At 38.6% G+C, this 25,055-nt stretch overlaps 1 protein-coding gene across 1 annotated transcript in view; it reads left to right on the forward strand.

Annotated features, from left to right (window-relative positions):
* NDFIP2 (Nedd4 family interacting protein 2) overlaps positions 1–25,055 on the forward strand; it is a 72,439-nt gene that overhangs the window by 13,237 nt on the left and 34,147 nt on the right. The window contains exon 2 of the mRNA XM_040267320.1: positions 23,242–23,407. Coding sequence (XP_040123254.1) covers positions 23,242–23,407 — 166 coding nt within the window. The remainder of the gene's footprint in view (positions 1–23,241; positions 23,408–25,055) is intronic.

Genomic DNA, 25,055 nt, shown 5'->3' on the forward strand with positions numbered 1-25,055 from the left:
AAAGTGACATTATATTGCGCAGTCCATACAGTGATATTTTGGATGTCCATAATTAGAGTATATACTTTGCTTTTAGAATAGTGCAGAGAAATCTCTTTAGATGGATTCTGGTAGTTTTACATAATTCCTCATCTGACTGGTGACTTGCATTTGCAAATAATTAACCATGGTTAGGTTATTTGGTTTACTTATGGACAGAAGAAAACTGTTCCCAGATATTGTGAAAGCAGGGATCACTTTCTTCAGCCATCTCATTTTACAGAAGACTGCCTGAGGGAGGATCTGTTCAGGGGTTTTTCAGCAAAGCTTGGAGGACAGATTTTTTTTCTCTTACTTATAAGCATTATCAGCTGAGTTAAAAGCTGGGAAACAGAACTTTCATTTTGGTTGCTGCTGCTGCTAAGTCACTTTAGTCGTGTCCGACTCTGTGCAACCCCATGGACGGCAGCCTACCAAGCTCCCCCGTCCGTGGGATTCTCCAGGCAAGAACACTGGAGTGGGTTGCCATTTCCTTCTCCAATGCATGAAAGTGAAAAGGGAAAGTGAAGTCACTCAGTCGTGTCCGACTCTTAGTGACCCCATGGACTGCAGCCCACCAGGCTCCTCTGTCCATGGGATTTTCCAGGCAGGAGTACTGGAGTGGGATACCATTGCCTTCTCCGTCATTTTGGTTACCTTCCTTTTATTGATGGCGATACCAGACATGGTGATACTGCCGGGCTTGACCAGTATAGGAAGAACCTGGTAGTCACTGGCCAGCCGATTGTCGAGAACCCAAAACTGTGTAATCTTTCAGTGGGCTGGATTCAGCTTGGAAGTGAGTTTTCTTTGACCAGCATATGTTTTTTAAAATCAAAACAATACAAGTATACAGTTTCAAAAGTTAGAGTCGAAAAAGACAATGAGAAACATCAGTTCTCCTTTCCCAGGCTTGGTCCTCCAAGCTTTCTCCTCAAAAGAACACAGTCTTTAACTGTTTTAGCTGCTTTGGTTATTTAACTTTGTATTTTAAATGTAATGATATTACTTGATTTGTTTGTTTTGCTTTGGATTCTTCCATGACCTGCTTTTCCTTCCCAGATCATCTCTGTAGTCTCACCTCATAGGCTCACATATTGGCTTCTCACTTAAATTACTGTAACCCTTGGGCTGATTACGTAACTTCTCTGTGCCATAGCTTCCTCACCTGTAAAGTAAGGATATAGTGTAGGTACTTCCCTTACTGCTAATAGATAGAATTATTGGGAAGAGCAAATGTGTGAAAGGCTCCTAACATTTGGTTAAGTCGATAAATAGTGTTTACATTTTATGATTATGAAAGCATTGTTCACTGGTGAGTCAAAGTGGTGTGTTTTGTATAACTTTTAAAATTTTTCATAGGGTTGCCTAGTTTTTATTTCTTCATTGTTTCTTTATTGTTATTGAGGTATAGTTAATTTACAGTACTGCAGTAGTTTTAAGTATACAGCAAAGTGATTCAGTTGTGTATATAACTGCATTCAGGATATAGAGTATAGTTCCTTGTGCTATGCAACAGGTCCTTGCTGTTTACCTGTTTTATGCACAGTAGTGTGTATGTGTTAATCCCAACCTCCTCTAATTTATCCCTTACCCCCACCCCCTTATGTATCTGTGGTTAATTCTTTACAGATCTTCTGTCATTTTTCAGAATTTGCTTTTCAGCTGTGTTTTTGGCTTGATCACATGGATTGGATAGGTATTAGTTCCTTCATTTTGTTCTTTGAAGACATTCTTCCTAGAGCCCTCCATCCTGCTGTTTCTAACTAATAATATTTGTTCTTTAGGCCTGGCACACAGCTGTCATACCGAGACTTTCCTCTTCATCACTTTGCTATGTTGGATCCTCTATATTTTGAATTCCATTTGATTTCCATTTATTTGGGATTTTGTTATATGTCTTTATAAAATTTTCTAATTTTTTTTTTCTTTTGGTGGCAAGAGACCACATTCACTGTGGTCTGATTCCTTTTAAATTTATTGAGACTTGTTTTATGGCCTAGTATATTACCTTGGTGATGTATTGTGTGCACTTGAAAAGAATGTATATTCTTCAGTTGTTGGATACAGTGTTGTATAAATGTCAGATCTCAGCTTGTGGGATCTCAGCCCCCTTAACCAGAATTTGAACCCAGGCCAGGGCAGTGAAAGTGTGCGCTCCTAGCCACTAGGCCACCAGGGGACTCCCTATAGATACATGTTTTGGGAACAGAAAATTCCTGACTGAGTTTGTTTTCTTTCAGCCGTTTAAGATTTTGTTCCATTTTCTTGTGATGATTTGTGGTTTCTGATGACAAACCTGTATTTATTTGAATCCTTGTTTCTCTGTATGTAATATATTGTTTTTCAGCCTGCTCCATTCACTTTCATCTTTGATTTTTATTTATTTTTTTCTATTTTGGCTGCACCTTGCAGCATGTAGGGTATTAGTTCCCTGACCAGGGATGGCACCCTTGCCCCCTGCATTGGAAGTGGAGAGTCTTAACCACTGGACTGCCAGGAAAGTCCCTATCTTTGATTTTTAGAAGTTCTATTATGATCTGTCTAGGTGTAATTTTCTTTGAATCTGTTCTGCTTTAGCCTCACTGAAGTTGAATTTGTTAATTTACTCCTTTCATTACTTTGATGAGTTATGGACATTATTTCTTCAGTTTCTTTTTCCTGTTTTTCTGTGAGTTTCAAGTTGCTTGTTTTCTACACCTTTTAAAGGTTTAGAGTTCTGGTGGCTCTGTTTGTTAACATATTTATTTTTTCTGTTCTTTTTCTTTCCTGTTCTTTAGAATGGGTGAATTCTCTAAATCAATTTAAATTCACTGTGCTGTGGGTCCCACCAGTGAATTTTTTGTTTCATGTATTTAATTTTTCCAGTCTAAAGGTTTTATTTGGTTCAGTTTTTTGTTTTCTATTTACCTTCTGAGTTCAGTTCAGTTGCTCAATTGTATCTGACTCTTTGCAACCCCATGAACTGCAGCACACCAGGCTTCCCTGTCCATCACCAACTCCCAGAGTTTACCCAAACCCATATCCATTAAGTCGGTGATGCCATCCTGCCATCTCATCCTCTGTCATCCTCTTCTCCTCCTGTCCTCAATCCTTCCCAGCATCAGGGTCTTTTCCAATGAGTCAGCTCTTCACATCAGGGGGCCAAAGTATTGGAGTTTCAGCTTCAACATCTTTCCAATGAACACCCAGGACTAATCTCCTTTAGGATGGACTGGTTGGATCTCCTCACAGTCCAAGGGACTCTCAAGAGTCTTCTCTAGCACCACAGTTCAAAAGCAGCAATTCTTTGGCGCCCAGCCTTCTTTATATAGTCCAACTCTCACATTCATACAAGACCACTGGGAAAACCATAGCCTTGACTAGATGGACCTTTGTTGGCAAAGTAATGCCTCTGCTTTTTAATATGCTGTCTAGGTTGGTCATAACTTTCCTTCCAAGGAGTAAGCGTCTTTTGATTTCTGCAGTGATTTTGGAGCCCAGAAAAATAAAGTCAGCCACCGTTTCCACTGTTGCCCATCTATTTGCCATGAAGTGATGGGACTGGATGCCATGATCTTATTTTTCTGAATGTTGAGCTTTAAGCCAACTTTTTCACTCTCCTCTTTCACTTTCATCAAGAGGCTTTTTAATTCCTCTTCACTTTCTGCCATAAGGGTGGTGTCATCTGCATATGTGAGGTTATTGATATTTTTTCCGGCAATCTTGATTCCAGCTTGTGCTTCTTCCAGCCCAGCGTTTCTCATGATGTACTCTGCATCTAAGTTAAATAAGCAGGGTGACAATATATAGCCTTGACATACTCCTTTTCCTATTTGGAGCCAGTCTGTTGTTCCATGTCCAGTTCTAACTGTTGCTTCCTGACCTGCGTATAGGTTTCTCAGGAGCCAGGTCTGGTATTCCCATCTCTCTCAGAATTTTTCACAGTTTATTGTGATCCACACAGTGAAAAGCTTTGGCATAGTCAATAAAGCAGAAATAGAACCTTCTGAGATTCCCTCTCATTTTATTGGTTTCAAGGTGATATTGGTTTATTTCCCAAAACATAATTGTAATACCAGCTTTAAAATGTTTGTATGTGGTGCTAGTGGTAAAGAACCCACCTGCTAATGTAGGTTAGACATAAGAGATGCAGCTTCGATCCCTGGGTCAGGAAGATCCCCTGGAGGGGAGGGCATGGTAACCCACTTCAGTAGTCTCGCCTGGAGAATCCCTGTGGACCGAGGAGCCTGGTGGGCTGCAGTCCATAGGGTTGCACAGAGTCGGACACAACTGAAGTGACTTAGCATGCATACACATAGTAACTGTAATCTGAATCATCCTGGGATTGGCATCTCTTGATGGCCTTTTCCCTGGAGAGTGATTTATATTCCTTAATATTTTGTATTTCTAGTAACTTTGGATTTTATCCTGGATCTTCTGAGTGTTTTGCTATGGTCCTCTGGAAAACATACGTCTTTTGTTTTAGAAGCAGTCAGTTCAGCTTCAGATTTTAAGTACTGTCTCCCATTCTGTGTGTAGTGGTTCAGATCTAAGCTTAATTCCTTAGGCCTTCATTCATCTATTTTAGTTTCAGTCCTGCATATGCATGGTTCGAAGAGTGGTGATTTCCCCTCACTCCCTGGCCTGCCTGGGTTCCGTTTGTTCCTCACTTCCTCTGGATGGAAATAGCAAGGGTTCTATTGGGGGTTTGGTAGCCCCAGCCTAGGTGCCTCACCACAACTATGGTTCTGCCTCACAGCAAGGCTGCAAAATGAACAGAAAGGGAACACTCTCCTTTGTGCAGGTTGCTCCAAGGTTTAATTTCCCTCCAAATCCCTATTTTCCTTACGTTTCAGAATGTGCAGATAGTTCTTTTTTATACTTCAAGTTTGTAGTGGCTGTCTGGGGGAGGGCTCTACTGTAGGGGCCTGCCATGCTGGAACTTGAGCCAACTATAGATTTGTGAGGTTTTTGTTTTTCTACTCCCTGCATTAACTTTATTCCTATTATTTTTGTTTGTTTTTCTTTCATGTGAGAGGTTTTCTTTAAATTTGGGTGCTCTTTCTTTGCTTATTTATGTTCTGTAAGCTGTGTTTGTGTTTCTTGACTTGTTCATCCAGGATTGTGTCATTTCTTGGTGAGCCAGCCTTTTCACTGGGGGGCCTCCCGTGTCAGAGTCTGCCATTTAGTTAGGAAGCTATGGCAGTAGTTTAGGTAGGCAGTCCTGGTAGCTTGGATTAGGTAATTAGATAATTAGTAGCATTAAAGAGAAGTAGATGGGTGGATTCAAAGATGTGTGTGGTGTGGTGGTGATGGAGTGTGTGTGTGTGTACTTGAATTAGAATCAGAAGTACTCATGAAGGTAATGCTGTGGCAGAGTAGATTACTACCTGTGAGTTTTTATTTGAGGCATTTTGAAATAGAGAATCTGAATTTAGAGACAGTAAAACCTGAGTCTGAATCTTGTTTTTGCCCCAACGAGGTGTGTCAGTTCAGTTGTTTAAAGCTTGTTCCAGTATACTCATCTCAGAGGGTTGTTGTAGGAAGTAGGGTAGATGCTATAAGTAAAGTGCCTTTGTTTTGTTCTGTTTTTTAAAAAGTAACATTTATTGGACCTTTACTATGTCAGGGTTTGTTTTAAGTGTTTACAGGTATTAACTTTTGTAATCCTTATGAAAGCTCTGTAAGAGAAATAGACTCCCATTTTGTAGATGATAAAAATGCCCAAGTAGGTCACAGAGTTGGTAAGTGTCGGAGCCTAGGTTTGAGTCTTAAAAAGTTGTTTCCGAAGCCTTTGTACTTAACCAGTATGTTTCATATCCTTAGCCCAGTGTAGGTGGTTGAGGACAGGCTTAGAACTGTTTGTCCCAATTTGCTTTTTGGTACATGATATTGTCCTACACAGTAATTATTAATTATTATTACACAACTTATTAATTGAAAGCAAAATTACTGTAGTGTCTAATGAAATATTTTAGGCCCATCTTTATCAATGTTTTACTTATGCTAACTCAGGTTTCTCTTTAAACCAAAATCTAGTCTTTCAAAAGGTAAAGTTAAAATTTTAGTTTACCAGAGGTTTTCCTCTCCAAAACTATATGGTAAGTTTGTTTTGTGTGTGTGTGCTGAGATGGCTTTGCTGACAGAATTTGTGTGCCATAAAGAATCACCTATCCAGTTCCTCTTGGGATAGGATTTTCGCTCTGGTTTTTTCAGAGGCACAATTTATAATGTATTTTGGTCTTGTGCATCCTTGCAGTAATGAATTCATGTGTGTGTAAATTTTTACTAGAAAATGTCAGTGTTGTGGAAAATCTTGTTGAAATAGTTTCTTTTTTTTTAAATTGATAAATACCTTAGAGTTGTAGCATTATAATAATCATTTTAATAGAGAGTAAGTATCATTTACACAAGGAATTATATAAGGTGAATCAGTTCAGGGGCACATAATTACCAACTTTTTGAGAGAGAGAGTGGGTGTGTATGTGTTTGGCTTTTGATAGCATGAAGTTATTCAGATCACATATTCATATTTATCAACCGGCTTTTGAGGCTTTGCTTTGGCATGTAACGCTTTAATGGATGAGTCCTTTTAGCTCTCTCTGGCAGTGGCATCTTGGCGTTTGCTCTGCTTCCTAGATGACTCACCACCAGCAGCATGTCCAGGTAATTGATATTACTGTATTGAGCTTTGTCTGAGAGTTAGCTTCTCTGTTTCAGTTGAGGAGAGAATGAAACTTGCTCTGAAGAAGGCTGGTATTTCAGGCCTGGTCCTTGCTGATCTTGGCTCCCTAATTTACCTGTGGTAGAATATGCAGACTTTTTATTTGAATGCCCCATGTGGCTGCCCTGGTCGTGTTGAATTATGCCCTTGCGTCAGAACTCCTAGTTGTTAGAAGTTCTAGGGACTGATGGGTTGGGATTTGCACATATTTCCTGCATCCAGTTTAGGATCTCAGACATAATGTAGTAGGCATTTAGTAACTACTGGTTGAGTGACTAATAACTGAGTGAAAATGAATGAATCACAGAAAGAAGATGAGGCTAAAAAACCCAGTCAGGATTATACAGGAGATGGTAAATCTGTATCTTAAATTTAGATTTTTTTCCCATCAGACTATCGTCCTCAGTGTGTAATAGGCAGTATCCACGGCTATGGATTCAATTTTTGCTAAGACTCTTTAAAGTTGGCAGAAGAAAATAAGGACCCTTAGAAAAGAAGCAGTGAATAGTCAAAGATAGGAGGCAAACCAGAGGAAATATTTCTCTGGAAGCCAAAGAAGAACCAATTAGAACTACAGTCAACTGTGTTGAATGTACATAGTACCCCCTCTGTGTTCTTCGGTTCTGAAATCCGCAGATACAGAGGCTGGACTCTCATTATGCCATTTTATATAGGATTTGAGTATCTGCACTGTGGGAGTGAGGATCCTAGAATACCAGGTTATCCAGGGACAATTGCATTCAAGATTTTTGATAGAATGAGTGGGTTTTTGGACCTTACAGTTAGGAAGAAGGTCATAGTTCTTAGCAAGAACTATTTGAGCAAAGGCCAGATGGTAATGGATTCAGGAGGAAATGAGAATTAGAAGTGCACCGAATTTTTGTTTTTCTTATAGGATGTTTGTCACTAAAGGAAAAGAAGTATAAGATGGAAGTAGCTCAAAAAGCATGAGATAGAAATTTAAATTTTAGCTAGGAACAGGTTTTTTTCCTAAGTATGGTGTGAATAGAATATACATGTGAGCAGAGAGAAAGAAGTTAGTGGAGAAAAGAAAGAAGAGACATAATGTAAAAAAAAACAACCCAATCCTTTGGGAGGCAGGATCTTTTCTGTGTGGTTATCTCGCATTTAGGAGTAAAGAATATAAGTGGAAGCCATATGCTAAATTTAGAGTTGCATGGGAGAGAAATTGAAGGAGTTTTTGCTCGAAATCCTGTTTTCCTTTGTGAAGTAGGAAGCAAAAATTTTGACTGAGAGTTCCATGGTTGGAAGTGGGGGCTAGAAGAGTGGTGAGCTGAAACATCTGCCATGGTGATGACTAGTTCTGATGGCCTTGCTGGAATTGGAAACCAAATTTTTACAGGACCCATCTATACAGTTATGGGATTTGCTTCCCTCCTTCTACCAGGAGATAGTAGACAGACTCCTCTCAAATTGAGTCTCAGTGGGGTAGATGTGGCAGAGGATATGGGAGCTAGGAAACTGAGGGTGAGTGTCATTCGAGTTTTTCACTTTAAAGTCCAGGCTGCTTCACATAGGATAGAGAGTGAAACCAGGTGACAGTGAGTGGAGGGCCCAAGGAAGAAACTTAATGGAAGTAAGGGAGTGAAAAAGGTAAAGGTGAGGAGGTTGTGATCAGTAATTAAGATGTAGCAATCTAGTGTTTTCTAGTAGAAGCATTTTAGATGATCGTTAGGTCAGGGAAATAGAGAACTGATGGAGTTACTAGACCACTCAACTTTGAATATTATTACTTCCTGTTTCTTAGCTCAAGTGTAAGGTGGTTTAGCTGGTGGCTCAGACAGGAAAGAATCTGCCTGCAGTGCAGACCTGGATTCAACCCCTGGGTCATGAAGATCCCCTAGAGAAGGGAATGACAACCCTCTCCAGTATTCTTGCCTGGAGAATTCCACGGACAGAGGATTTTGGTGGGCTACAGTCCATGGGGTCGCAAAGAGTTGAACATGACTGACTTAAACGTGCATACATCTTACATTGTAGTAGGAATTAAGGTAGAGGAGACGGTATTGGAGGTGTAGGGGGCTGTCTTGTAAGTTTAATTCCCTGTGGAATTATATAAGAACAGGATTAGAGAAGTCTGGAGGACTGTGTGGAATTGTGAACTTCTTGTATTGGCTGTATCCAAGAACATTTTCTTTGTCTTCTTGTTTCCAGATAAGGGAGAGTGGGGTGAGGATTAACATTCTTGTTTGAGAGGCTTTTGAGAGATGTACTGTAATGCCATTCAGGGAAAATAGGGTTTTGATGAAATATGGAGAAATCATTTTCAAAAGTGACCAGTCTATACAGTGTTCAGGTTTTTAATGATCATATAGGTTTCTAGTGATAGAGTGGAAATTAGAAGCTGGGATTGTAGAGTTTTAAATTAATCTGTTTATGCAATGTATTTTTTCTGTTTTCTTGTCCTATTGCATTTTGATTTTTAACTTTATTTTAAAATAATTTTAGACTTATAAGTATGGGAAATTAGTACAAAGGATTCCTGTATACCATTCATATAATTTCCTCAAATGTTGATATTTTATTACATATGCCTTGTGATATTTTGTTTGTATATATGTGTATATATACACACAGGCTATATTTTTCTGAAACACTTGAAAGTAAATGGCAGATATGTTATCTGTTTACGTCTAAATATTTCAGTGTATATTTTCTAAAAAAAAAAAAAAAAGACATTCTTTTACAAGCCAATGTGCAGTTATCAAAGTCAGTGACATGAATGCATTACTGTAATCTATAAATATATTTTACCAGCTTCTCTATTAATGTCTTTTATTGTGAAAAAAAAACACAGCAACTTATTTTTAGATTAGGATCTTAGTCCCTGATCAGCTATTGTTCTTAGTTATTGTGTCTTTTTGTCTCCCTTAATCTGGAACAATTCTTTAATCTTCTTTGTTACAGATTAGATTAATGTTTTGGAAAGATTCATATGAAGTATTTCATAGTATACCCTACAAAGGACCTTTAATTATACTTTGACGCATTGATTTTTAGAACTCCCTGGTTATTATTATCTGAAAGATTTACAGTGATGGTTGTCAAATGGCGATTTCTGAATTCTGTCGTTTCTTCTGCATTTATTCTGTAGAATTCTGTAAGGAAGAACATTTGTAGCCTCCAGTTTACTTATTCATCTCAGTTAGTACGAATTCATGGGTTTTAACTTGGTTGATTATACTCTCATACTACCATCGTTTTGAGACTCAGATGATCTCAGGTTGACCATCTGTTCCTATGTGCTTGTGACAAGTCCCCATCATTTTTGCACTTTCCTGCCATCCAGCAGTTAGATGATGTGAACATATCTGATTTCTGCAGTTCAGTTTGGATGGGGGAAGCACCGTCTACGCTTTATATGTAGGGCTGCAGTGGAAGAGCAGTGACTGACACAATCATTGTTGCCACAGTAGTTTACTGCTGGTGTGCTGGGTGCTTAATGAACGTTTTCTCAGAGTCGTTAGTGGAAAGTTTGTGGAGTTTTAGTGTTTTTTTTTTCAGCTAGGCCATAGAATAAAGCAGTTGGAACATTGGTGTTGTGCTGCTGACAGTGCTAGTGCCATCCTCACTGAAGCTCTGAGGACTAGATAATATTACTGTGGTGGCTCAGATGGTAAAGAATCTGCCTGCAGTGAGGGAGACCCAGGTTCCATCCCTGAGTTGGGAAGATCCCCGGGAGAAGATAATGGCAACCCACTCCAGTGTTCTTGCCTGGAGAATTCCATGGACAGAGGAGCCTGGTAGACTACAGTCCATAGGGTCATATAGAGTTGGACACGACACACACAGATTATGTAGACAAATACATAACGTGATTAACAACTATTTAAGGCCAGAGAGCACCCTGGAGAATACACTTGTTATAGGTGGGAAAGAGACAAAGAAAAAGCTTCATGAATCAGTTTGACCTCTAGAATGGGTTTCTTTAGAATATCATCACATTTATGGGATGGGGAGGGAGGTTCAGGATGAGGAACACATGTAAACCCATGGATGATTCATGTCAATGTATGGCAAAAACCACTACAATACTGTAAACTAATTAGCCTCCAATTAAAGAAAAAGAATAGAATATAATCACATTCAAATGGATACATGCTGATACTGCTTTATGTGTAGTACCATTAACTGGTTGATGGAAAATAACAAACATCATAGTATCTGGGTTTATGTACGTGACTTTCTTTTCTTGTAAATACAGTGATGGGGTAGTAGTTATAAAAGGTTACTGAGTGGATGCAGAGACTGTGGTGATTTTCTTTATAGTATTATTGAGAAGTTTTACAAATGTTGGTTTTCTGACTTGTAGAAACTTGTTCCTTTAAAGCATAGATGGAAACCTTTTTAACTTATCACATGCTGTCCTGCATTAAGAACAAAAAAAAGATTGTTTTATACTTTCTTTGATCTCTGTTCTGAAAAGTTAAAAAAAAAAAAAACCCAAGAGAATCGTTTGCAAGCACCCATGCTAGCCATTTGTCTGTTAACAGTCATTTTGAAACTGCTAACATTTCATCTTACTTCAAATAAGATGAAGAATATATGATTTACACACACACAGTCTTGTTAATTCTTTAACACTGTATCATGAACGTTTCCTGTTTCATCAAGTATCCTTTGGCCTCTCAGTCCTGTCTGATTCTCTGTAGTCTCATGAGATTTTCCAGGCAAGAATAGTGGCACGGGTTGCCATTTCCTCCATCAGGGGATCTTCCTGACCCAGAGATTGAACCTGGGTCTCTTGTGTCTCCTACGTTGGCAGGCGGGTTCTTTAACACTGCACCACCTGGGAAGTCCCTTTGGAAGCACCATCTTAAATGGCTGTATTCTATTATGTTGATAACAGTGTTTATTCTATTTTGGATGAATAGGATGTTTCCAGTTTTCCATTATTATAACACTGTGTTGAACAGCTTTATGAAGAAATTTTGTTTCTGATTAGTTTCTTTGGATGTAGTCTTAAAATGTAGTCTTAAAACTTTCCCAGTCAATCACTGGGCTAAAGTATGTTTTTATAATAATTTTTAAATTTTCATAAAAAAGGATACATAACTATTTTTAAAAATACAGGCAGTATAAGTACAGAAAAAGAAGCAAGTTAGGCACCCAAATCCTACTAGCCCAAAATACCTTATGTTGACATTTGGTGGACGTCTTTCCATTTGTGCTTATAGACAGGAATAATGTAATAAGAAAGAGATCATACTATTTTTTTTTAAAGGAGAGTATGAAATACAATTTTGTTTGACTTTAATGGCAAGGAAAGAAATCTTTAAAGAACTGCTGAATTCTAGATAAAGATTTCTGTCCACAGAGTTGTTAGGTTCTATAGGATTTCACTAAAATTAAAAGAGTATAAAAAAATAAATAAGAAATAGTGCTGCAAGGATTCTTCAATATTGCTATACTTTAATGTGGCTTTCCAAGTAGCTCAAGCTGTAAAGAATCTGCCTACAATGTGGGAGACCTGGGTTCAATCCCTGGGGTGGGAAGCTACCCTGGAGAAGGGCGTGGCAGCCCACTCCAGTATTCTTGCCTGAAGAATTCCATGGACAGAGAAGCCTGGTGGGCTACAGTCCATGGGGTTGCAAAGATTCAGACACGACTGAGCAACTAACACACACACACACACACTTTAATATCTGAGATTCAATTCGTTATTATGAAGTATGCTCCTTAGCCAGTTTGGTTTCTTGTACTTGACCTGGTATTGCATTTGCTGGCTTACTTTGGCACATACAAATAAGTAACTCTTTGGAGAATCTATGGAAGTGTTCTTATTTAATTTGATTATGTAAACAGAAGGAAACCTTTCATTGCATGCTGCCATTGTCACTATACTGATCATTGCTTATGCTGGAAAGGATATGTTGACCGAAATAAACATGCACAGTGTACATGTTGTGAGTTTGGGGATCTTACTGAGGACTGTAGCCTGAGAGATAGCCCCTCAGCTTAGAACTCCTCAAAGAAAAGAGGGTAAGGGAGGAACCAGAATGTATATGAGCTTTATTTGCTGGGAAAATGCTATAGTGAAGCATAAAAAGATTACTGAAGAGTTGGCTCATTGGAAGAGACTGATGCTGGGAGGGATTGGGGACAGGAGGAGAAGGGGACTACAGAGGATGAGATGGCTGGATGGCATCACTGACTGGCTGGATGGCATCACTGACTCGATGGACGTGAATCTGAGTGAACTACGGGAGTTGGTGATGGACAGAGAGGCCTGGCATGCTGCGATTCATGGGGTCGCGAAGAGTCAGACACGACTGAGCGACTGAACTGAACTGAACTGAACTCATCACAAAATCAGACATCTGAAGTGAGTGATTTTAGTACTTTTCTGTGGATAGGAAGACATAAGAATCTGAGATCATTTGAAATGTTTTCTTAGATGTGTATCTTCACTATCTAAGGGCTATACATCCAAAGCCCAGAAAGTTCCTCATCTTTCACCATCCTGAATTCCCCTCAGAGTGCGTGGCCCTTCCACCGCAGTAGCTAATGGCTTGATCCTTGTAGAACTGGAATGGCAGGTCACATTCCTTTCTTTACAAATACCGATATGTTAGCTTGTAAATATCAAAGCATGGAGCTATTTTGAAAGCTCCAAATTTGAATAGATTTGTAAGTTTAAACATCATCATTAAAAATTTCTTCTGCTTATAAAAAATGTGTAGCAGTACTTTCTCCATTGGGGTTTCTAAATTATGGTCTTCAAACTACTTAAGGGAATCGTAAACCCTGAATTTGCTCTGTATTATTATTTCCACAGCAGTTTTCTATGTTCTCTAAGTGGATAATCTTTGCTTATTTTATTGCCCACCTTTGACCCAGGCACCCTGCCCAGGAGGAGGGCGAGGTTGATTGGGAAACAGTTGCTGTGCCAAAGGAGTTGATGTACCCTGACTGATGTAGAGTGTCCGGGTATAGTTTTGGAATATGGTGGCTTCAGCCTCACCCAAGGTATTGTAAGGTATCTGTAATGGAAGAGTGATGGACAGGATTTTAAGGGGGACAGTCCCATGTCTGCCATAGATAACCTGATTGCTTAAGACCACAGCATAGTCATGAATAAGTATACCTCAAAACACTGCTTGAATTGTAGAGAGACACAAACCCAAGTTCGTGACCAGGTTTGAAAAATGAGGTGTTTTTTTTTTTTTAAAGTAAACTTAAACATATTTATGTTATATAACACGTATTTTGGTACAAAACCAAACCATGGCAGGCAGGGCTGAAACTACCATCTTCCTGTGATGAAATATATAGACATTTATGGTCTTTTCATGCTGAGTTAATGTGAGCTAGATTGAGAGATTATGGGGAGACTGAGAAGGTCCATGAAGACTGAGAGGCAGATGTGCTATGTAAACAGACAACTTTAGGTGTAACAAAGTATGAGAAGCTGCCAGTCCAGTTGGTACACAGATTCTTTTTTCTTTTTGTCTTTTCTCTCTTTTTCCCCCTTGGTCTATGATAATCTGTTGGTAATCTGTGTTAAGATCATATCTATCTGTTGCTAGAGAGGCATAATTGTAGGGCAGATTTGTAAATACGTGTTTTCTTAGGTAAGGTCTGAGAAAGCCAAACAGAATTTTGAGGAAACTGTTTTTCTGTCGACATAAACATTTCAGAATAAGGTCAGGTTCTTGTCATTTGAACGTCCCTGGTGGCTCAGATGGTGAGGAATCTGCCTGCAATGCTGGAAACCAGGGGTCTATCCCTGGGTTACGAAGATTGCCTGGAGAAGGGAATAACTGCCGTCTCCAGTATTCTTGCTTGGAGAAGTCCATGGACTGAAGAGCCTGGCAGGCTACAGACCCATTAATTAAAGGGTTATGAACACGAATAATGAGTGTAGTATATAGAGCATTTTGTAGTCAAAGAGAATAATCTTAGAATCTAGCGTATTTAGGTTGCAGTTTTAGCATATAAAAAGGAATTTAACGGGAGCCTAAATTCTTTTAAAAATAGAAGTTTATATAAGATCTTTATCCCATCTGTTTGGTTTCTTTGTTCCTTGGAGGTCTTTGGGATGTAAATATACTCTTTCTCCTTTAACTTCCTAATGCAATAACTAACTGTTAGAGACTTCAGGATCAGTTCCTGAGCCTGCGATCGCAGCCTGGATCTCAGCTTCCCTGGTGGCTCAGATGGTAAAGAGTCTGCCTGCCGTGTGGGAGACCTGGATTCAATTCCTGGGTCAGGAAAATCCCCTGGAGAAGGAAATGACAACCCACTCCAGTATTCTTGCCTGGAAAATCCTATGGAAAGAGGAGCCTGGCAGGCTGCAGTCTATGGGGTTGCAAAGAGTTGGACATGACTGAGTGACTTCACTCTCTCAGAGACTTCAGAGTACTTGGGTTATAGCAAGGTTATTTCTCCAGCCTTTGCATTTTATACTGTTGTGCCGAGTGACTTACATTGCATTTTCTTTTCATTTTAATCAAGGCTGATTCCAAATACCTTGGAGCTTATTTTCATAGTGTTCAACAAGACAGACATAACATCCAGTTTTGTAGAGCTCTTACTTTATCTGGGAAAACAGACTGTAAGTGAATGATTACACAAATACTTTCTATTGTGATAAGAGCTGAGAAGAACAGGGTGCTTTAAGATTGTGTTGTTTTGTTGTTGTTCAGTTGGAAGTCATGTCCAGCCCAGCTCTGCGACCTCATGGTCTGCAGCATGCCAGACTTCCTTGTCCTTCACCAGCTCCCAGAGTTTGCTCAAACTCATGTCCATTGAGTCAGTGATGCCATCCAACCATCTCATCCTCTGTCATCACCTTCTCCTCCTGCCTTCAGTATTTCCCAGCATCAGGGTCTTTTCCAATGAGTCGGCTCTTCACATGGCCAAAAGGAGGCCAAAGCTTTGAAGCTTCAGCTTCAGCATCAGTCCTTCCAATGAACATTTGGGACTGATTTCCTTTAAGATTGACTGGTTTGATCTTGCAGTCCAAGGGATTCTCAAGAGTCTTCTCCAGCACAATTCAAAAGGATCAACTCTTTGGTGCTCAGCCTTCTTTATGGTCCAACTCTTGCATCCATACATGACTACTGGAAAAACCACAGCTTTGACTATACTGACCTTTGTCAGCAAAGTGATGTCTCTGTTCTTTAATATGCTGCCTAGTTTTATCATAGCTTTTCTTCCAAGAAGCAAGTGTCTTTTAATTTCATGGCTGCAGTCACCATCTGCAGTGATTTTGGAGCCCAAGAAAATGAAGTCTGTCACTGTTTCCAGTTTTCCCCCATCTGTTTGCCATGAAGTGATAGGACCGGATCCCATAATCTTAGTTTTTTGAATCACAAGCTGGAATCAAGATTGCCGGGAGATATATCAGTAACTTCAGGATGACATCACCCTAATGGCAGAAAGTGAAGAGGACTGAAGAACCTCTTGATGAAGGTAAAAGAGGAGAGTGAAAAGCTGGCTTAAAAGATTGTGTTAGAGTCCTCATCTACTTTTGAGAGGTAGGAAAGATTTTCTTGTGAACTTGATTTTAAGCTAAAATCTGAACAGTGTGTAAAAGTCAAGTAGGCAGTGCAGTATGTGTGTTATTTAACAGAGCCTAGAGCCCCTTTTCGGCCTTCGCTGATGGCTCAGCAGGTCAAGAATCTGCCTGCAATTGAGGAGACACAGGAGATGCTGGTTCTATCCCTGGGTCGGGAAGATCCCCTGGAGGAGGAAAATGGCAATCTAGTCCAGTATTCTTGCCTGAAAAAAATTCCAAAGGACAGAGGAGCCTGGCAGGCTATAGTCTGTAGGGTCAGAGTTGGACACAACTGAGCGACTAATGTAGAACCCCCTTGTAGTATGTGATTATGCTTAATTTTAAGAAGTGGATATAATGAGTGGATATTTAGGTCAGCAGCCCAGAACTGTCCAGTGTGACAGTATAAAATTAGTCTTGTATTCTTTAATCACTCTATTCCTGTTAATTATGCCTCTACCTCTTTTTTCTTTTCAAAAAAACAGATAGAGTTGCTCATTTGTTCTTCAAATGTATTTTTTCTGTGGTTACAGTTTCAGATTGTGTCATTCTCAGCAGAAGATTGTACATACATAAACCAAAAGAACTATTATAATATTATGATGGTATTTTATGTGGAAAAAGCTTTTTTATCCTAGGATATCATGTTTACCTTAACGTTGTTGCTTCTGAGACATGCCAAACCAGAAATTAGAGGATTTTTGCATTTTGGTTTTAGTTATTAAAAATTTAAAAATTCAAATTAATTTATGTTTAGGGTGAAAAGTCAAATAGTAGAGGATGATGAAGTCTCTTCCCTGCCTGCAGCTCTTTGTAGTTTCTTCTGTATCTTTCCAGAAATCTTGATTGCCTATATATATTACACAGATAATCTTTTTCTCTTCTTTAGGGGGAGGGGAAGTTTGTAGGAAATAGCTTTCAAAAATATTTTGTTGATATACAGTTGACTTGTGATGTTGTGTTTCTTCTTATTTAAAAAATTCAGTTATACTGTAGATAATTTTTTATACCTTTCTTTCAGTTTACATATCATGAGCAGACAGTAGCAGTTTACAAATAAAATAAAAGCCCTGTTTATTTAAAAGACAATTGTGTCTTGATAAAATATCTGTTGATCCTTGGCTTTAAACATTTGTTTTACAGACTCCTTCAGGTCATGGAGACTCTGAAGCCCATGGTGTTATTTGTGGAGCACCATGAAATAATGGTATTCTCTTGTATGAGCAAGAAAGGTTTTGACCAGCAGAAATATGCCTGTATTATATTATGAAATATAAAACTGCAACCAAACTTCTGTATTTTCAAAAGAAGAAGCTAAAAATTAGGCATATTTTTCCATTAATATTTACTTGTTGCTTATGTACTCTTTTCTAAACATTTATATCATTTCCTGATCACTGCTTTATTATAGGTTCTTTCTCATTAACGGAAAGGTATGCAGACACTGCAGAAGTTTAGTGGAAAAAATTTGGTGGGGAAATAAACTAAAGATTCTGTTAATTTGTTTAATGGTATATGTGTGCATGAGGAAGTCTGCTGAAATTCACTTTTATTTGTACGAAAATCTAGTTCCATTTGCTAAGCATCGGTGTTTTGTGTGACTGTCTTCTGAGCTACTGGTTCTAACACTTGGGTTGTTTGTAGAAATTTCTTAGCACTGGCTATTACCTTACCCCTGGGAGTATAGATACAGCAGCTTACTTTCTTCTTGGGTGACTAAACTCAGTAGCTTGACTCTACAGCTACAGATTGATTTTATTGTAGCCCTTATCTGTTTGCTTCTCTAAATCAGGTGTTGGATAAGGCAACATTGACTGACAGAGATTACCAGAGTTTTTTTTCCTAGAGTCTTGTTACCTTAGGGTTAGAAGAAACCCTTATCATCTCCTACTTTTGTATGAAGGATAAGAATCCCATTAGATGTTGGTTGACTGACCCTGCTATTTTTTTTGAGAATGAAAGAGGTGAAGAAAAGTCTAAAATGAGTGGGGCCCTGGTGCAACAGGCATAAAGTGTCCTGGGGAAAACAGCTGTATGGTCATCCTAGTTATACAAGTCTTGCCAGATAGTCATTCAAAATCTGCCTGAAAGGATTTGTTGCCCCACAGAAAAGCTAGTATTCTAAAAATTAAAAGGTACTAACTAAAAAATTTTAAATTGAGCTAAAGTTTGTCTCCTTGGAACTACTAACTTCTTTCCAGCTTTTGCCCTCTGGTACTAAACGTAGTCAGTATATGGCAGTATACAAAATATATTAGCTCTTTAGAAATTAAAAAAAAACCACCAAAAAAATAGTCCCCCCTTACCCCCCTGCCCTGCAGTCTTACAGTTCTTCCCTGTAATTCAGTTTCTGTGCTAGAGAAAAAAAAGAAAAGACCATGCTGCTGACTAACCCACCAGGCCCTGGTACTGGGTAGAATTCACTAAACAACATTTTACAGCACATCCATAATTGTTATCTTTGTATGTTTAGAAAACTTTCAGTGAGATCTCTAGCTTCTCAAAAGCAGACTTTCCAGTTATTATCTTAATGTTTTATCACCTTAAGATAGAATGAAGGAATACGTATAGGAGCATGCCAATTCCAATTAAAGAAACAGTAGTTTATACACAGGAAGGCTAGATCTCCAGCTAGCTAATCACAATGCTTACAGTTTTCTCATCATTAAAAATACTTATGTACATGTATAATAACTAGCTACAGTTATATCCTTCAGACTAAAAAATTGTGTTTTCCTGTACAGCTTTTCATCACTCTGGTCACTGGGTTAAAGATACTTTAATTTTCATGTGCTGTTGCCCATTTTTTTTTTTTTCCCCAGGAGGCCCATAAATAGGACAAGCTAGGAGGATAACTTTTGAGGTGATGTATGGATGCGACACAGAGCCTGGTTCATTACTGTGTATATATGGGTCCCATTCCACTCTTCCCCTCTTTTTCTGCTATTTAGGAAGTTGATACAGAATGTAAAATAGAACCATTGAACAGCATAACAGCATAATTAGGGAAAAATTTCTACAAATGGCATTGTCTAATTTGATAAACGTATTGCTTAATTTGAATCCTTGTGTGAATTTAGAGGAAAGGCAGTCAGGTGTTGAAAAAATTAAACAGTAGTCCATCTGAGAAAGGAGTGGAGATTCTTCTTGGAGCCGATCTGAGGATTGTAACTCAGGAGACAGTCTTTCAGAAAGTTCTGATTGCTGTTAAAAGTAAAAGCACAAATGTGTAAGTTTTTGAGACAAAAAGTTATACATCATAGTAACTGGGTTGGGAAGATTCCCTGGAGGAGGAGGAAATGGCAACCCACTCTTGTATTCTTGTCTGGAAGATCACACGGACAGAGGAGCCTGGCAGGCAACAGTCTATGGGATCTTGAAGGCGTTGGACATGACTTAGTGACTGAACAACATCCTGACGCTTTACATAGTCCAACAAGGTAGGGAGTGGGGTCACTGTGACTCCGCACAGGACCGAGAGAGCAGGGTTACCTCCTGAGGAGTCACCTTGCTGGTGCCAGATGGAGATTGCATTTTGGGGGTGAGCAGGCATTCCTTTGTCTTCTAAGGGGATCCAGTCTAGGCAATAGTGAATGCACAATGCACAGTAGAAGGGAAGGGGTGGTGACTCAAAACAGCAGAAAAATGTTTATGCTAAAATTTTTCTTGTCCTGCCTTAAAAATAAGTTTGTTTTATCACATTATAGGTTAACCTGTAGAGACACCAAAGATATATACAAAATTACAGTGTTACATTTAAAGTGAGTTGGAAGTTCTGTGCCGCAGTGGACAGAGACTATTGACTGAATTATTGGGTTTTACTGTTGACACAGAGCAACTGTTCACTGTATACTATAATTTTGTAAAAATGAAACTGAAGGTGTTAGTAGGGCGGTTGAAATTAATTGGTCTGTTGTGTAAATTCCAAAACTTTATTTCTGAGATCATATGTAAAAATGTCTGTAGTAACTGTTTTTATTGTAGTTATGTGAATGTGTTTTGATAGGTTGAAGAAGAGAGTTGGTCATTCTGGGGAGCATATTCGATGTGGTAGGGGTGTTTTCCTGTGAGGAATTAGGGCAGAACTGTTTGTCATACAGGGTTTTCTTTTTAGTACAGTTCATCTCCATTTGCAATGTTAATAGTAGATTTGGAAAATGGTTTCCCCCCTTTTTTTTTATTTGGACACCTTCACTATTATTTGTTTGCTACTGCTACTGCTGAGTCGCTTCAGTTGTGTCTGACTCTGTGTGACCCCATAGATGGCAGCCCACCAGGCTCCCCCATCCCTGGGATTCTCCAGGCAAGAACACTGGAATGGGTTGCCATTTCCTTCTCCAATGCATGAAAGGAAAAGTGAAAGTGAAGTCTCTTAGTCATGTCTGACTCTTAGCGACCCCATGGACTGCAGCCTTCCAGGCTCCTCCATCCATGGGATTTTCCAGGTGAGAGTACTGGAGTGGGTTGCCATTGCCTTCTCCAATTATTTGTTTAGTAACACTAACTTCTACATATACTAAATATACTCATATAGGCTAAATTACTAAATATAAGCTATTTCTAAGTATATATCTGTACTTTGTTTGACTTGACTTGTTCATCTGACATTTTTGCTCTTAAAAATGTGGTCAAAGGTGGCTGAATGCATTGGGAGCTCTCCTGAGTGCCTTGTAATGGGAAACATAGAATATGCTTTATGACCCTAGAGCAGAGTGTTGCTAGTCAAGAGGTTGCTCATTTAGTGCCTACTTAGAAAAGCCCTGCAGGTAAATAAATGTAAAAGTTCATAGAGTTGACTTTGTGCTTATTTGAATTCACTTTCTGTGAGTGAATTTTGTTAAATAAATTTTGATGCTGTCGATGGAATAAAAACACATAACCTAAAAGTTGCAAGTTATGTTTTATTTGGAGACCTTAGTGAGGACTGTAGCCCCGGAGACAACCTCTCAGGTAGGTCTGAGGAACTGTTCTGAAGAGGTTAGGGAGAAGCCAGGATTCGTAGGAGTTTTTTTCTGGGGGAAGGTCAGGGGAGTAGTAGAACATGAAAAGAATACTGTTAATCACAAAAAACAGACATCTGAAGTTAATGATTTTAGTTCTTTTCTACCACTGAGCGACTTCACTTTCACGCATTGGGGAAGGCAGTGGCAACCCACTCCAGTGTTCTTGCCTGGAGAATCCCAGGGACGGGGGAGCCTGGTGGGCTGCCGTCTATGGGGTCTCACAGAGTCGGACACGACTCAAGCGACTTAGCAGCAGCTATGTGTGCACGTGTGTTCAGTTGCTCACTTATGTCCGATTCTTTGTGATTGCATGGACTGTAATCCGCCAGGCTCTTCTGTCCATGAGATTTTCCAGGCAAGAATACTGGAGCAGGTTGCTATTTCCTCCTTCAGGGGATCTTCCTGACCCAGGGATCGAACCAGTCCCTCCTGTGTCTCCTGCATTGGCAGGTGGATTCTTTACCACTGTGCCACCTGGGAGGCCCTTTGTGCAAAAGATGTTAGTCTGGGCTTATTGAAATTATTCTTCACATGTGCTTCTTAACTACCCAGGACCTGTATCCTCTCTTTCACCATCCTGAGTATCTCTCAGGGTACAGTGAATGTGGTTGGTGGTGTTGGTTGGTAGCTTGATGGTAGGCAACCTTCATTGTTTGCTGGAATGACAGGCAACATTTTTCCACAGTGTTATGAAAAAGGTTGTATTCTTGAGATGATTTTAGGTTGATTTGTTTTGTTAAAAATTATAATACATTTATGAACTTAAAAAAGTGTTTTGCTAGTGTAATCTCTTAGCCCAAGACACATCCAAACAGCAATGAAGTAAATTGACCTCCTGTTTTACTTCACATATTAAAAAAAAATTCTTTAGTGACTACTTATTAGACTGAAGCACTGCATAATTTCTGTTTTTGAGTTTATAAAATAAAGTATATTAAAAGAGAAGAAGGGTAGAACTAGTATTTGCTAAATGCCTTTTGTGTGTTTGGCATTACACTAGTTGATTTTCAAATATTATTTTACAGTTCTGTGAGGATTTTCATTTCATTTAGAATTTACATGTGTAGTCACTAAGGTACAGAGAAAATAAGTTTAGTAAAGCTTATAGAAAGTGGAGTAATAATTTTCATGTTCTAAAATTAAAAATGCGTTATATCACAGCATGCAGATTTATTCTCTTGACAAGCCTTTTTTTTTTTTTTTTACTATAAAGCAGGAGGTGTGCAGCCACATTGCTTGGATTTGATTCATGGCTTAGCCTTCCTACCTATTGTGATGTTTGGCAAATTACTCTAAGTCTTCATGTCCAAGGTGGTTTTGGTTTGGTTGGTTGGTTTTTTTTTTCCCTTTTTTCTTTTAGCCTGTCAAATGGGGATAATAGTCTAACAGTCTCTTGTTTGTTGTGAGGATTAAATGAGTTAAACCATAAAGATCTCAGTATATTATCTAATGTTTATTGAACTTTGAATAAATTGGTTGTAATGAAGAATAGTTTTCAAAGTTTTATATGCACAGTGACTTATTTTGCTTTATAAGTAATTCTTTTGGTACTTAGGACAACCTCAGAGTATTCCACATTTTTAGAATGTTTATAAATTGTTATTATATTTCATTAATTCATTTTACATAAGATACTAGTATAATAGATATGGATGGTTGTATTAGGAGTTTTACTTTTCTTTGATGTATACAGTGATTAATACGTGGTAGACAATATGTATTGCAGGATTGAGTGAACTTGAATCTGTTTGTTATCATTATCTTTTTTTCCTATAAATTACTAAAAATTTGACCTTTATTCTTATAAATTATAAAAATTCTAAACTTAATGACTGATTATGTCTCTCAAAAATTTTATTCATCTTTTTAAATGCTATTTTAGCTTGTTTTTAGCTAAAAAAATAAAAATGATTCTTTGCCTGAAATAATCTTTAAAAATTAAAAAAAAATGTGCTTCACATTAATGTTTTCATTTTCCTTTGTTCTCTCAGCTTCACAATGAAGAGGATAATTCAGAATCATCTGCTGTAGAGCAGCCATCTACTTCAAACCCAGCACCACACACCGTGCAGGCTGCTTCTTCAGCATCTGGACATGAGACTGACTCTTCTCCTCCTCCTTACAGTAGTATTACCGTGGAAGTACCTACAACTTCAGGTATTGTTGCTCTTCTTAGTAGGGAACTACTAGTATTGGTTTTAATAACCAATTAATTTTTTTTTTTACCAGTATGGTTTTGTATAATTATCAAGTCTGTTAATGGGCTTCTCTAGTTTTATGATTTTTTAAAACAAATTTTTCTAAAGGTAGTTTATAAAATAATTTACTCTGTGCCTTATGTGTCTCACATTTTAAAAATTAATTTAAAAATGTAGCTTGTCAAGCTTTCTTATGCTTGCTAGAATCCATTTCCAGTGGACTAACCTATATAACTTTTGGAAGAAATATACATACCTATAGATTCATGCACACATATAATGCCTACAGACATGCATGTATTAACATACTCATACATGTGTGTGTTTACCTGTATAGTCATAAAACCAGGTATTATTCATGATGAACGTGAGTGGGAATGTGGTTTGCATATGTGAATGGAGGTGAAGGGTGTACATAATGTTCCCCCCTGCACATGGTAATATTTCTTGAATATAAGGCAGTGATTCTCGCCTCATCCTTTCAGGTCATTCTCAAGAATACCCTCATCTGTTTCTCTGGCCACAATTTATATTTTCCCAGTAATGCTAAGTTAATCATTCTGTGATGGAAGATGCTAAGAGTGAAAGTCCCTTTGCTAAATGTCCCTCTGTTGTAGCTACGATTTGTTTAACAGACCACCTCAAACCTGATGGAGTAAAATAACAATCATTATTATCAATTCTCAGAATTTGGAGGGTGAACTTGGCTCCATGATGAAGTTCTCTGCTAGAGTCTCCTGTGATTGTTGTCCGATGGAGGCAATTGCATGCTTACTTATTCACACATTTATTTACTGGTTGAGGCAGGCTTCAGCTGGGGCCTCAGCTGAGGCTCTTGGCCAGAACAGTTATTGGTGGCCTCGTCTTGTGGTCTGGGCTCCTCTCTGAATGCAGGCTGGCTTCTAAGAACAAGCGTTCTGAGAGAAACCCAGATGGAACGGGTTATATTGCCTCAAAAGTCACAGTGCAGGTTGTTAGAAGTGAGTCAGTTTAGTCTCTCTTCAGGATTATTGAAGAATTAGTCTCTGCCTCTTCATGGGAAGTGTTTCAAAGAGTAGACTGTGGTTTAAAACCACCACAGCTGTATACAGCCTCAGCCTCCTTGCCACCAGGCCTGCTCCTTTGACAGTCTCCCCTATTTCAGTAAATGGCTCTAGCAGGCCAGAAACTGGGGAGTCAGCTTTTTGGTATCTTATTACAAAATCATATGGTTTTTCTCCTTCAGTTTTTGTTGTCATGAAATATTTTATTAACATATTTCTTCTTGAAGCTAATCCATCCCTATGTGCTTGAACTTTTTGTCATCATGTTCCAGTGTTTCCTGGATTTGAATTCATTAATATTTTAGTGTTTTTGCAGCTTTTTTGATGTGATCTGTAACTGTCTTTTTGGTTTGGAAAAAGCAAACTGTTGGAAAGCAAAGTTGAAAGCAAAATTTTATGAAAGCAACATAAAATGACTTGAGAAGCTTCTCATTTTTCTATGATGTATAGTAGTTTTGATAAAGTAGCATGATATTTTTAAAGGTTAGGTGAATTTCAGCTGTGAAACAAGTGAAGCCTGGTACCTAGATGTTCAGTTATTCTCACCATCTCCTTTGTGATTCC

The sequence above is a fragment of the Oryx dammah genome, unplaced genomic scaffold, assembly GCF_014754425.2.
Source record: "Oryx dammah isolate SB20612 unplaced genomic scaffold, SCBI_Odam_1.1 HiC_scaffold_24, whole genome shotgun sequence".
NCBI lineage: Eukaryota > Metazoa > Chordata > Mammalia > Artiodactyla > Bovidae > Oryx > Oryx dammah.